Source organism: Leptodactylus fuscus, chromosome 6, assembly GCF_031893055.1.
Source record: "Leptodactylus fuscus isolate aLepFus1 chromosome 6, aLepFus1.hap2, whole genome shotgun sequence".
Classification (NCBI taxonomy): domain Eukaryota; kingdom Metazoa; phylum Chordata; class Amphibia; order Anura; family Leptodactylidae; genus Leptodactylus; species Leptodactylus fuscus.
Window position 1 is genome coordinate 137,999,254 of NC_134270.1, and position 13,929 is coordinate 138,013,182.

General features: G+C 42.9%; 2 protein-coding genes across 2 annotated transcripts in view; one reads left to right on the forward strand and one right to left on the reverse strand.

Moving 5' to 3' along the window:
* Nucleotides 1-13,929, forward strand: part of TUBG1 (tubulin gamma 1) — a 549,244-nt gene that overhangs the window by 32,130 nt on the left and 503,185 nt on the right. The window lies entirely within an intron of this gene.
* Nucleotides 1-13,929, reverse strand: part of PLEKHH3 (pleckstrin homology, MyTH4 and FERM domain containing H3) — a 49,482-nt gene that overhangs the window by 6,787 nt on the left and 28,766 nt on the right. Inside the window, exons 3-8 of the mRNA XM_075277376.1 lie at nt 11,012-11,097; nt 9,068-9,262; nt 8,013-8,170; nt 6,634-6,757; nt 2,156-2,453; nt 1,093-1,300 (exon numbers count right to left, since the gene is read on the reverse strand). Coding sequence (XP_075133477.1) covers nt 1,093-1,300; nt 2,156-2,453; nt 6,634-6,757; nt 8,013-8,170; nt 9,068-9,262; nt 11,012-11,097 — 1,069 coding nt within the window. The remainder of the gene's footprint in view (nt 1-1,092; nt 1,301-2,155; nt 2,454-6,633; nt 6,758-8,012; nt 8,171-9,067; nt 9,263-11,011; nt 11,098-13,929) is intronic.

A 13,929-nucleotide genomic window follows, 5' to 3' on the forward strand; every position in this document is an offset into this window, starting at 1 on the left:
ATCACTACTGGGTCCTAGAGCCTCAAGGGGGACAAAGGCCTCTCTACAACATAAGAAGACACCACTATTATACACTGTCTACCAATAAGTATTTAGACACCTGCGGTAGAATAGAAAAACAACATTTCTTCATATTGAATAGTTGGTAGACCCCAGCAGATACTTCCTTATGGATGGTATTGATGGACACAATACTCCCGGATGCCTGGTGAAACTCCTGGTGTATGTGAGCCATTGGTTGGGTACAGTTTCTTGGGCCGGCACTCGTCGGTCTCTATATCCCAGTTTCGGGGATCTGCCGACTCGGGGCACATACCAACAATCACCGTTCACCTTCCACTTCGTAATCACATAGGCCACTGTCGATTTTGGGTAATTCAGTTCGCTTGCTATGTCCTTTGAAGATCGACCATTTCTGTGGTACCCGACAATTAACCCTTTCTCAAAATCGGACAACTCTGCAGTTTAGCATCTTGCATGCAACTAATACCAATGCTGTGTCCTATTTAACGGCGGAAGGTATGACGTACATCACAACCACAGATATCTTCATTTGCATGGGTGTCCAAATACTTATTGGTAGACAGTGTAAAGCTAAAGTTAATATAAGCTGGGATCAGTATGAGGATTCCAGGTGTTTATGGAGATTTAGTAACATCAGAGTGATTCCATCGACCCATACCTTGCACTGAGGAGATCTAACAAGATCAAAACAGTTTCCTGCAAGTTTGATTCATGGATCCGTATCTCTGGCTGCATCCAAACCAGTTGTTCCAGGTGTATAGTTGGCCAATAGGGGGACAAAAAGGCACAATTCATGTCTCTGCCCATAACTCCTGGGTGACGTGTAACCATTTATTCCCTGGCTCTGTCAAATAGTACATGCTAGTTACAAATATGTGACTAAGACTGTAGGAAACCCATGCAAACACGGGGAGAACATACAAACTCCTTGCAGATGTTGTCCTTGGTTGGATTCAAACCCAGGACTCCAGCGCTGCAAGGCTAACCCCTGAGCCACCATGCCACCTCAAATAAACATACAGTTCATCTTAAGGTAAGAAGTGGCTTGGATTAACAGGAATATCTCACCTCTCCGGCTGTAGTATGAGAAGTAATTGGAACTTTACAGACACCAGATCCCGGGTAGTGCACGGTGCATATCAGCTCCTGCCTATGAATGAGCACCGAGATCTCCTCGTAGGATGGTACGTACTCCCGTTGTTTAGTCTTATCCAGAGATGATAGGATGAAGTCAGCGTACTTCTCGATTTCTGTACTGGGGTAAAGGCTTTTCATTCTAGAAAGAGTAGAATAAGATATTAGAAAGGTTACTGTATCCGGTCTATCAAACATTCCTTTCTACTGACAATGAATTACTATCACCCATTGGAGCATTGGGCCTTATTCTTCTTTGGAAGCTCCTGGTGTCTGCATAGTGCACAACTGAGACTACAACTCACTTCACTGGCATACATAGGTGGATGGGATTGGTGTCATGAGGTATGGGGCCCTATCCATCCATATCCTGCTGGATCTGAAAAGACCCCCATGTCCACCATTTTGATAGGAAGAATTTTCTTCCTATCTAATCTGATAGATCTACCAATGGAAGCGTTGACGTTAGTGTAACCCGGACACCAGGAAGCACAATAATGTACAATAAAAGTCCTGGGTCACAAAGAATTATGTGTTATGTATTGATGAGTAGAGAGAGTGAGACTGTAAAGAGGGCATAAAATATATAAAAATAGATATATGAAAGATATAAACTGCAGAAGGCACATTCTAAACAGATGATATCATAGAGGTCATTGTTGACAATGTGAGAAGGGTCAGTAAGGTGGGAAAACCAATGCACATGTTTTATTGTGGAATTCGATGATCACCAGGAGCCCCTTAAAAAATGCAATCCATCCCAGGAGTCTCATACATTTGGTTTTGTAATGTAATGGTCAGCTCGTGATCAGCATGAAATTAACATACGAGGCTTCTTAGTCACCCCATTTGTGTACAGAGAGCCGGGGAGGGGTGCCATATAAGAGAGATGATTCACCCTATTTGTCATTAAGACATAATATGGAAGATCACAAGCACTAATTCCATGTAACAGGCCAAGGTCACCTTGCTAGCTTATAATTTACTACTAATTTACCTGTGCAAGTGAAATTGCAGGAAGCGAAGGACAGCAGGACTGGGCAGGTAAGTGCAACTCATGCAAGTAAGCAGCTGCCAATATCGGAGGTCAGATACACTCCCGGGCTCTGGCGGGTCTGTGGTTTGCTTCATAACCTGGCAGTAAACCTCATCTCGAAGAGGCCGTAGGTCTAGGCAGGTTTGGAGAACCCCCTGCATTAGCGGCACGGGGTCTCGTTCACTCTCCATTTGCTGCAGGGAGTTAAATATTTTCACGGCTTCGTCTCGCAGAGCGGTGTAACCTTTGACATTATGGGCTGAAATAAGCAGAAAAACGCAGGTTATGATTTGAAGCAGGAAACACATGAAAGGATAAAGCCGATATGTGATCTGCGCCAGTCTAAACATGAAATACGGATAATTATAAAGCATTTGCATTTGTAAAAAAAAAAAAAAGGCACGCCGAAATGAAATACATGAAAGGAAAAGAGCTTATTAACCATTCGTTATACATGAATCTGGCAGGAGACAGATAATTGCTCCCACAATTCTTCTCCAAACTCTTCAAGAAAAAATAAAATCATGTTAGTCTTTACTGTTAGTCTTTATTAAAGGATTGTCTTATCTTACTGCAAAAGTGCTGTGATTTCCCTCATACTGAAAAAGTGCAATATGCAGTGGAAATCTGTGAAAAATGCAAGCATTTTGGCTGCTTAGCCTTATAGTTCTTTCAAATAGCCTAGGGCAGGGGTCAGCAATCTTTGGTACTCCAGCTCCTGTGAAACTACAACTCCCAACATGCTTCACTTCTATGGGAGTTTCAAGAACAGTACAGCAAGAATGCCTACTGGGACTCGGGGCGTAACTATCGGGGTAGCAGCGGTAGCTCCAGCCGGTAACAGGCCCTATTTACTTACTGATCCTCACTCCTGTTCATCGTCCCCTTCTACAGAAGTGACTGTGAGCAGGAGCCGGGATTGGTAAGTGAGGTTGTGGACCTGTGAACCCCACAAACACTACTATCATTATACTCTGGGGTCTTTTCCGAACCCTGAGTATAATGGGCGGAGGACAAAGAGAGGTAAGGGAACATAAAAAAAACACTGTTACTTACCTCTCCTGGGCTTTGGAAAGCTCTGGGCCTGCTTGGTGAAGTTCCAGACGTCATGTGGGCCGGGCTTTGCATCCTTATGCATCAGGATGCAAGCCTGGCTTGTTTGACGTCCCCTCTATCTTTGAAGATGGCTGACAGCAGGGAGTGCGCTGAAGCCCAGGAGAGGTAAGTAACAGTGTTTTTTTATGTTTGTATCCTACCCTGGGTCTCTGATTAATATACTCTGGGGTCTGGAAAGACTCCAGAGTATAATAATTGTTCATGAGTGGTCCACAATGAGGCATAATACTGTGTGCGGGAGCGACTATGGGGCATAATACTTTGTGCAGCGGTGACTATGGGGCATAATACTTTGTACAGTGGCGACTATGGGGCATAATACTTTAGGCATAATATTGTGTGCAGGGCCGCTATGGGGCATAATAGTGTGTGCAGGAATGGGGGGGGGGGCACTTGATCGGGGTCTTTGGAGGGGGTTCAATCTGGGGGCAGGGGTGCCCATATCAAATGTTTGCCTTGGGCCCCACCATTCCTAGGTGCGCCACTGCTGGGAGTTCTTTTATAACTGGAGTGAGTGCTGAAGGTCGCCTACCGCTGGCCTAGAGGATGGCATGCTTCATTATGTCAGAGCCATTCATATGAACAGCAGAACAAGAACACATGAGATAGGAAGGAGCCCCAACCTATGATGTCCATATACACTACTAGGGCCTATAGACCAGAGAGGTCCTGATGGAACTGACCCCTTTAATATGACATTATGCCTTTGCACAATGTTGGATAGAAAAAATCAGCAAAGTCAAAGATCAGTTTCCCAGAAGAGACAGCACAAATGTGGTAAAAATAAAATGAGATAAGAAGCGTAACCAGAGGCTTTCATTTTAATATTTAATATGGGCCGTTTGTGCGGCTCTGTCTGCCAGACTAGAGGGAGGGAAAGGAGACAAGGGATCAAAGGACAGAGAATGACTAAGACATTTCCAAACTCCCTGGCGTCTGGGGTCCTCATGAGAACACAATGATTTCCTTATTTGCTGGAGTGGGAATCCCCGAAGTGACAGCAACATTTGCGGTAAATGATCATTTTGCATATGATCAAACCATAGATTACCAGTAATATTTCGGTCATCGCAGATGTGCGTTGGATCTTATTCGGCATCATAGTAGCTTGTGTCTAATTGTGCTTTAAAGGTTTTGTTGTTCTGACCCCCACCAACTACTACAAAGAAACTATAGAGCTCAAAATGTACATTTTTCCCTATCAGTATGTGTTTGGAGTACGGGAGGAAATCCACGCAAACACAGGGAGAACATTCAAACTCCTTGCAGATGTTTTGTCCTTGGTAGGATTCGAACCCAGGACTCCTGCGCAGCCACCATGTTGCCCCACAAAGAAAGGTTTTTGTGCCTATTTTTCTCTCTAGGCTTCGATTGGCAAAGATGTTGCTAAGCCATAAAGTAAACTTTTCTATATATTGGCAGTTCTGTATGCGTGCTTGGTCACAAGGAACAAATAAGTAACAGCTTGCTTGTCCCAGCAACCACCATAAAATGGGGACATTTCTTTGGTTATACTGAAATGAGCTATGTAAGGACCTAACAGAGTCAAATATGATAGGGCTGACCATGTACACTAGAGAGAGGTCAGCCAAACACTTATTCTGCTCATTGATATATCTCCTGAACCCCAAACCCTACATATACACATGCATGCTCTGCCTGGCCAAGTCTGCATGTGTTCTGAATGTGGAATGAGGAGTGATTCCTGTAATTCACGTTTATCCTGAAAATAAAACCACTGGTCATATTAAAATCCAATTCCCTAATCCTTCTCCCCCTCTCCATCGAGTGACAGTCAGGAAGCTTACCACTTGCATTAGCTTGTCCTGCTGAATATTGGTGGATTTGTCCAATATTAATCTAATGTGTCTAATAATAAAGATACATTGAAACAATAGCGCAATAAAAAAAGACATTTTTGGCACTCCATGAAAGAAACAACTTTACAATGACCTTTATATGGGCAGAAGATTGTGCTCTCTACTGTCATAGAGCCTACAGATGTGGTCAAAGCTGAAGCAGGAATGAATAGGGAGTTTTGCAGACTGCTACAATAGAGTTGCTTCATGATGGAAACACCCCAAGTATCTGTCCATAAGTTATTGCTCAGAAAATTACTGTCCATACTCCATGACTACATATTTGAAAGCAGCACGAAGGAGGAACTCATCAGAAATATAATGTATAGGAGCAGCTTCATATAGCTTCATTCCTCTTTTTGGCTGATAGTATAGAGCAAAAATTTCTAGGTAAATTTTGATGTAACATTAAACCAGTTGATTCACATACATACCCCAACCCATGACATATTGGTACATATGATATATTAGCCATTATATGGACCATATCAGGAGAAGACTTACAAAATTTGTGACCTCAGAAGTTCTAAAATTCGGAAAATTGATTGGACAGTCTATTGTGCATGGTGGGAGCAAGACTGGTGGTATGGTAAATGTTACCATATCTGCCCTTCTATGGGGAAGATAAGCCACGGGTTCCAATAGTCTGGAATAGTCTTAGTGGTTCCAAAGGACTTGGACTCAAAATTTTATAACATCAGGATCTAAAATAGGAATCAATTTGCCACTTCTTCCCAAATTTCTAAACTCTGGCTTGAAACACTAGGCAAGGTGATGGATCTGAACAGTGACGTAACTAGAGACTTAAAGGCCCTGGGGCAAAAGTCCAGCTTGGCCCTCCCAAAAGCAATTTTCTTCCCTATTTTGCTACCAACTCCCCCCCAGAATCCGTCCAACTATACTCTGACCAGTTGCTCCATTTGCAATGAAAAGGTTAATTTTCTCTTTCTTGACAGTGTAAGGCTAAGTATCACAAATCTTCTCAATCCAGTTCACCAGAGGACAGGGATAATGAATTTCTAGTGCACAAAGTGCCAGTGATCAGAAAGTTTAATCAGCTTTGTATGGTAAGGGTGACTTATGGACCCAGTGGTAGATAAGACCAGTGTAAACCATTTAGGTTAGGCCAGTACTTATGGACCCCTAAGGCTCCTGGGTCTAGGTGCAATTGCACCCTCTGCACCCCTCAAGTTACGCCCCTGGATCCGAATATCGTAAGGATAGTTTGCAGTGATTTGTACTGTCCTGAAATATGTAATGGATTGTTATCAAATGCAACGTAAAGTATTGGAAGGACTGTTTAGCAACTAGATGTTTCATCCCCCGTCTCCTTTCTACCGTAGTAGGATATTCCAATAGATCTGATATATGGATGTTGACCACACCAGAACTTTCCGTTCAGCAGCCTTCATAAAAGCCCACCACTGAGGTTAGGTTTTGGCTTTACTGTTTCACAACACTTACGGGAATGATCGTCAGATCCGTAGGGGAAGGGTAGAAGCGGAGCGTAGAGGGGGTTCTTTGTGTGCCGTAGAATGGGGTTCCGTTTGTAGATTTCTTCCACGGTTTCTTGATTGCAATGATTCTCCTGAAAAAAGAAGCAGAAGGAAAAGGAACAAGCTGTAAGATTTCTTTCCCATGGCACTGACACAATAGTGGTTATCCGCTAGGGTTGCAGAACACACAGAACATATGTAACACCATGAAACTTCCTTCTTACAAAACTCAAAATTAGCTTCAGATTTCTCTCGACATCCTGTTTCCGAGAGCTTATATGTATATGTATGTATAAAATAGCTGAGATTCTGTCATACTTTGAGGGAGTGTGGTGTTTTGCGGAACATATTACAACAGAGAAAAGTCTGAAGATGCTTCTGTTTAACTCAGAATTTAGGGAATACGAATTGTCGAAACAAAAGAATATGCAATGGACTGGACGTCTTCTTATACTGTTTCCTCTTTTCTAGTCCTGAATGAGAAATTTACCCAACTTTGCACTTGTGCTTCCTCTACGCTGCCAATGGCAGAAAGTGTTGCTGCCTTTCAAGACTCTGAGAAATCTGAGTGTCAACCCCTAAAGGAGCTATTACTAGTGGTTGGACAACTACCAGGGCATATGGATAAGATAAGAGGGAAGCATCATCAGCATAACTAATGGTTTGCAGGACTTGGTGCAAACGTTCAGCTTGACTCCCTCTGCCCAACTTCTCCTCGTGACTGTCAGCTGCATCCTATCCATGACAGTGGAAAGCTGTGTATCATAAATCTTCTCACTCCGGTGAAACCAGAGGGAAGGGGTAATAAATTTACAATGCCAGCTATCAAAGGAAATCAGAAAGGAGATCAAAGGAGTTAATACCAACCGTATTGCAACTCCTAAAATTAGCTCAATGTTTATGGGCCCCCCTAGGGTTTCTGGGCTCAAGCACTCAACTTCACCCCTCAAGTTATGACCGGATGTGGAGGAGGAACATTGCTTTTGAATCCCATTTATGAGCCAGAGATGAGAACTGATAATGAGCAGGGGAAATAGTGTAGCCGTCAACAACATGGACAGCCACTCATTTTAATGTAATGTTGGCTGTGGTCTCTCCTTCCAAAATCAGAGATATGCCCAGGTTATGATATTTGTACATTGGGATGTAACCCTGTGACCCCAAAAGAGATCCAATGGCGTGGTGCCTCACAGTGAACCAATGTCTCTGTTCCTACAAAGCAATACTAGCTACAATAACTTAAATGTGAACACATATTGGTTACAGGAAGGTCAGATAGATAGATAGATAGATAGATAGATAGATAGATAGATAGATAGATAGAAAGATGCAGTCATGTCTACGTACTTCAATGTCTTTAATAAGCAGCTGTGTGGGAGTTTCCATTGGGTCTTTGCTGTCTATCACTTTCTGGATGGCACACACCCAATGTACGGCTTCATTGAGATGTTCCGTGTACAGGCGGTAACAATGCTTCCTCCCATACACAGTTACATTCCAGTACCCTGAGGACAAGCAGAACAAGCATTAGTGGACTGAAGGATCAAAAGCCACCAAAGACGTGAAACAAGTCCATACCAATTATTATATCAGGATCCCTCCCAGGGAATAAAAATGTAAAGCAACAGAAGCAAAAGAAACATTTTTACAAGTAATATATCACCTATAGATTTTACTATTTAAAACCAGATAATGAAACACATATCTTTAGTTGACCTGTTTTCGCTTTCTGCTTAAGAGTTTTTACTCTATTTTTTGAACAGTTATGGGGCTGCTATCATTCCCGAGGCTGCTAACAGTATTTAGAAATGTGCTTTACAGCAGCCACATGGCGCCTATATAGACACAATAGTCTGGAGAGATTATTGAGGGCATAGAGCTGGCCATACACCTTTTTGACCAATAAAAATCTAGCAGGTATATATTGCAAATATTCATTAACAGCTCACGGACGTCAGGCTTTAGATTGCCAAAATCAGGTTGGTCATGCTAAATAATTTCACCTGGCCAACATATGTTGTGTGTCTAAAAAATCCTGGAAAGTACCTGGTATTATTTTACTATGTGCTTTAGACTAGGCACCAAGTGAGATGAAATGGTAGAAAACCACATGCCCAAACACTGCCAAGCTGATTTGTCGTCCCTATAGATGAAGCCACCTAAATAAAATGGCTACTTTCTGTAGTGGAAGACAAAAAACATGGTACCCGAACCAAGTTGTGATGAGTTGAACTGAATTGGGCAGGTACCAAGCATTGAAAAAGGAGCTTATGGAGCTGTTACGTGGCCGGGAGTATGAGGTCTAAAGATGCACTAAATCTATAGGTCCATATTTCTTCTGTGTATATAAGTGACATATAAGTGACAAGATGCCAAGAACCGTGATGGCTGCCACCACTTACCCGTCTCCTTGTAAGTTTGTTTAGATGGCCACATAACAGAACACAAGCTGGTCAGCACCAAGCTCCCCAAGCGTTTGTTAGGCTTCTCATTGCTATTGTAGCAGTCTAGGGAATCTGGAGTCAGGACAAACCAGTATTTCTTCAGCCTGGACCAGGGCCGCCTGGCTTCTCCGCACACCTCGCGCTGCAACCACCCTGAGGCCAAGGAGAGAGAAAACTAAATGTAAGTGGTGGAGACAAAGTTTATCCTGCCAAGTCCAAAACTGACAGGTATCAAATCATGAATTTATCTCTAGGTCGCCTGTACGCTTGTATATAGAGCAAATATTTCATATCCACCACTCGGGAGTCCATAAAACACAAAAGATTGGCATTGACCAAAATCCTTTATAACTGATAACAAAGCAGAACAAAGACACCTTCTATACATGACAAGAGCTTAATCCTAATAGATCTACCTATTAATATAAACTGTTGCAAAATACCATTTAATGTTATAGCTGATGCCAGGAGGAGGCGTAAAGCCGTGTTTGTACCCTAGCTGGAGTGTATTGAGGCATGGCTGCTGTACAGAAAATGGATCTGGGCTTATATTTAGGAAGAGATGAAGACATATATGGTTATGTAGGATAAAGCACCCCATATACATAACAGAAAACCCAGAACCTACTGATTTCAGGAGCACTGGCCGCCTAACTTATAGGTATGGGTGCGTCCTAAATGTTCCCCAACAGATGATGCCAGTAATAGAGATGGGCGAAACTCATTTCTTTTCAGGTTTGGATGAATTGACTCTACGGTTTGTTTCAGTCCAAACTTGTTCACATAGAACTGGAAGTAAAATTATTATACAGTTGGGCCTGAAGAGGGGAGTAAAAAAATAGTAAGCAGTTGTGTACACCTTCCCTTACCTCTTCTAGGTTGTCTTCTGGCCTCTTCTAGCACCTTGGGCGATGTCACCCGGAGTCACCACCATGACCCATATGACAGCTGAGGCCCAGTCACAGGCCTCAGCGGTGACCTTGGAGGGCATGACGTCACTCAGGAGACAGGAAGAGGCCAGAAGAGGACCCAGGGAAGGGAAGGTGAGTATAACTCTATTATTTCTTACACCTCCATGGTCTTCCATCTGTTATACTTTGGAATCTTGAGAGACCCCATTGTACAATAAGTTCACAGGTGACAAAACCCTAAACTTTTTTGTTTGGATGAACAGAAAATTTTTCAAAAAATTCGGGTCAAGTCGATTCAAACCGGTTCACTCACCTGTAGTCAGAGATAAAAAAAAAAAAGCTCTAGCATGTTGAATTATGAAACGCCCAAACCTTTGTTAACACCGCAGATAAGTCGGTGCCATAGGTGTCTGTCAGCAGGTTTTATCACATGGGATTTTATTACATTACATACACACTGCAATAACCTCATCTACTCTAATGGCATGATAAGCAATGAAAACTTATCTCAGGAGACTGATTTTATTTACATTGATCTTACACAAGACCTGGCCACCACCTGAATGTTTTATATCCATTTTATCATTTGATATCACTAACCCTGGCCGCGGGCCATTACTTCTATTACTTCCTATTACTTTGTTGTCATCCAAACTTCAACAAATCCTACGAACCCCGCACAGCTGATTAATGCTAACACTGACATTTCACTATATCTCTATCCATCTGTCTATCTCCTATCTATCTATCTATCTATCTATCTATCTATCTATCTATCTATCTATCTATCTATCTATCTATCTATCCATCCACCCATCTATCTATCTATCTATCTATCTATCTATCTATCTATCTATCTATCTATCTATCTATCTATCTATCTAAATCAACACACACAAACATATGACATTTCGCTATATATATACATATCTAATATAATGTGTCTTGCTGTTGGCATTGGATGGTGTAAGCCACCATATATTTACGGTACCTTTCACAATGACATCCTGGTCGTCCTTGCATATAACCTTGCTGTTCGGTGTTATCAGGCTCTTTTCCTCGGAGACAAGTAATGGCCTGAAATAAGCAAAGACAGGATAGGATCTCTTAGCCAGCCACCCACACATGTTACATAGAACACGATAGCAGATAAGAGGATTCTAGGCCACCTACTCTGCTCTTCTCCTATCTCACATAAGTCATGATTTACAGCCAAAAATAAATGATAAAAAGAATATAGCACATGTGAAGTCCAATATTGTAACCACACACCATATATCTATCTCCTAGGATCTCTTATTAATAGCATCATTGATCTCAAATGAATGTCACCTTTGTTAAAAGTGGACCCATCAGCCTTCCTGACACTATGTCCACATCAGGCCACAGTGTCCGTCAGGGGACAAGAACAATGGACACATGGATTGATAAATTAGCGGACACCAACTGTGCCTGGCGGACCCCATCACTATAAATGAATCCGTTGGGCGCCCGTTCTTTTAAATTGGACCCGCCGGATGAAAAAATAGACTTGCATCGCTTTGCTGCACGGCGATTTTCTGTGGCCGATTCTGCTGAAGAAGCAACGACAAGAGCCACTCCACCCAATTCATGTGAGGTCAACCAGCCATGGCAGAAAGCTGGAGGACCAGAAAGTGGGGAGGTATTTGGGATGGGAGTCCACCATAAAAGAATGAGGTGGGACACCTTGTAGAACTGGGGAAGTGGATATAGTACAGAATGAACCACAATGACCAGAATGCCACTGGTCATAAAATGATGGAATTATTTTGTACAAGCTTGATATGTGGTTCCTTAATGCAGAATATAGAACCTCAGCCATCATATTGACCACCTCAGCACCAAATGCACCTGTATAGTCTGCTTTAGTTTAATGTACGGATTATTACATGATAAACCAATAGCACAGTAATGTAATACAACCGCTTACTCATGAACTAAGAGGAACTGCAGCAAGCATTACATACAAACAGGCTTCTTCAAATAGTAGGACTACACCCTAAATTCGGGAACTATACGTAGACCAGATCATTGCGTCATACTCAATAATAATAGCGCATATGCAAAGCTAAAGAGAGAATGTAAATCTATATACAACTAAGAGACCATATGTGGTTCTTAGTCCTATTTCTAGAGACTTATTTGTGGATATTTAAGGGATCAGACCTTTCCTCACCGTTAAACTAATAACAGTGCTGGCAATAGTGTAAACCACACTTGCAGACATGTCTTTATCAATGTGATTCGGGGTCTAATTACAAAGGAAACAAAAGACAAGTGCCCAGTGGGAGGTACAAATCAAGACAAGTGTTCAATAGGAGGTACAACTCAAGACAAGTGCCCAGTGGGTGGTACACATCAAGGTGTCTAGTAGGAGGTAAAATCAAGACAAGTGCCCAGTGGAAGGTACAAATCAAGACAAGTGCCCAGTGGAAGGTACAAATCAAGACAAGTGCCCAGTGGAAGGTACAAATCAAGACAAGTGTTCAATAGGAGGTACAACTCAAGACAAGTGCCCAGTGGGTGGTACACATCAAGGTGTCTAGTAGGAGGTAAAATCAAGACAAGTGCCTAGTGGGAGGTACAAATCAAGGCGAGTGCCCAGTGGGAAGTACAAATCAAGGCAAGTGCCCAGTGGAAGGTACAGATCAAGAAAAGTGCCCAGTGGGAGGTACAGATCAAGAAAAGTGCCCAGTGGGAGGGCCATATAAAGGAAAGTACCCAGTTTATTCAATATGCAATTACTGCAAGTGCCCAGTGGGCGGTCCTGATAGCTGCAAATGCATTGGCTCTACTTCATAAACATGTGCTGCACCTCCCCCTCTGTCCTGAGTGATACCATCTTTGCTGTCCAGCATCACTTTCTGCAATGGAGCAGGTAAAAGTGGGTTTGTCCTGCAATGTTGAAATCTCACTTATGTGCCTCAGGCTTAAGGGACAGAGCATGTACAGCACTCTCCGCCTATAGACATTGTCTTTAGTAACTACTACATATGCGGTGTACATCGAGTGGTTCAAGTGTGAGAATTCAGAGTTGCAGACAGTGACATTGAACATCAAAGGAGGAAGTGCAGGGCAAAGGTTATGGGGGGGAATGTCAGAGCCATGATCGGGATCGTCCACTGGGCATTTGCAGCCTCATTTGCATATTGCACTTAACATTATTGTGACAGGCTCCCTTTAAGCTGACCATATCAGGATCATTGGTCACTGGCCAGGGCAGGACATTCGTAGGTCTTCCGACAATGAGGCTCTGACGTGAGACCGAACAGACACCAAGAGTGGAGGATAGAGCACTGGAGACACAGGGGTTGGTCCAACTCATGGAAACCCCCTTTAATGTCCATTGCTCTCATCCTGCGGCTGATGAGTGAAATGGACATTAATAAGTAGTGTGAACCTATCTTTACACTCTATTAGATGCCTAAACTAATGAACCTCATGACTAACTATTACTGATGGATTGTTAGAGCGGTGTGAAAAACAAGGGGCCCACAACTGTTCTTGCACAGGGGCCCTCAGCTGCCGGTATCCACCCCTGTTACAGATGATGTATTTGCAGTCACTGGGATATACTCGCCTTTACAAATAAAGAACAAATCAGAACTACTTGGCCTTGGAAGAATACCAGGATAGTTGGTAAAGAAAGTCTCATGCCAAGGGGCTAAACTTATACCACAGGATTATGCCTCTAAAAGTGCCATGGGAAATCTTTGCCCAGCGGCTCCTGACATGTTGCAAGCCCAGCAGGAAGGAATGCCGGGACGCGCCAGGGTGCTGGGTTTAATTTAACCACCTGAAGGAAGGGAGGGAAACCACATAAGCTATGAGCCTGGGCCAATGCCTGCACCCAGACAGTCAGATGAAGGGCACAGGAGATGGGGCGGT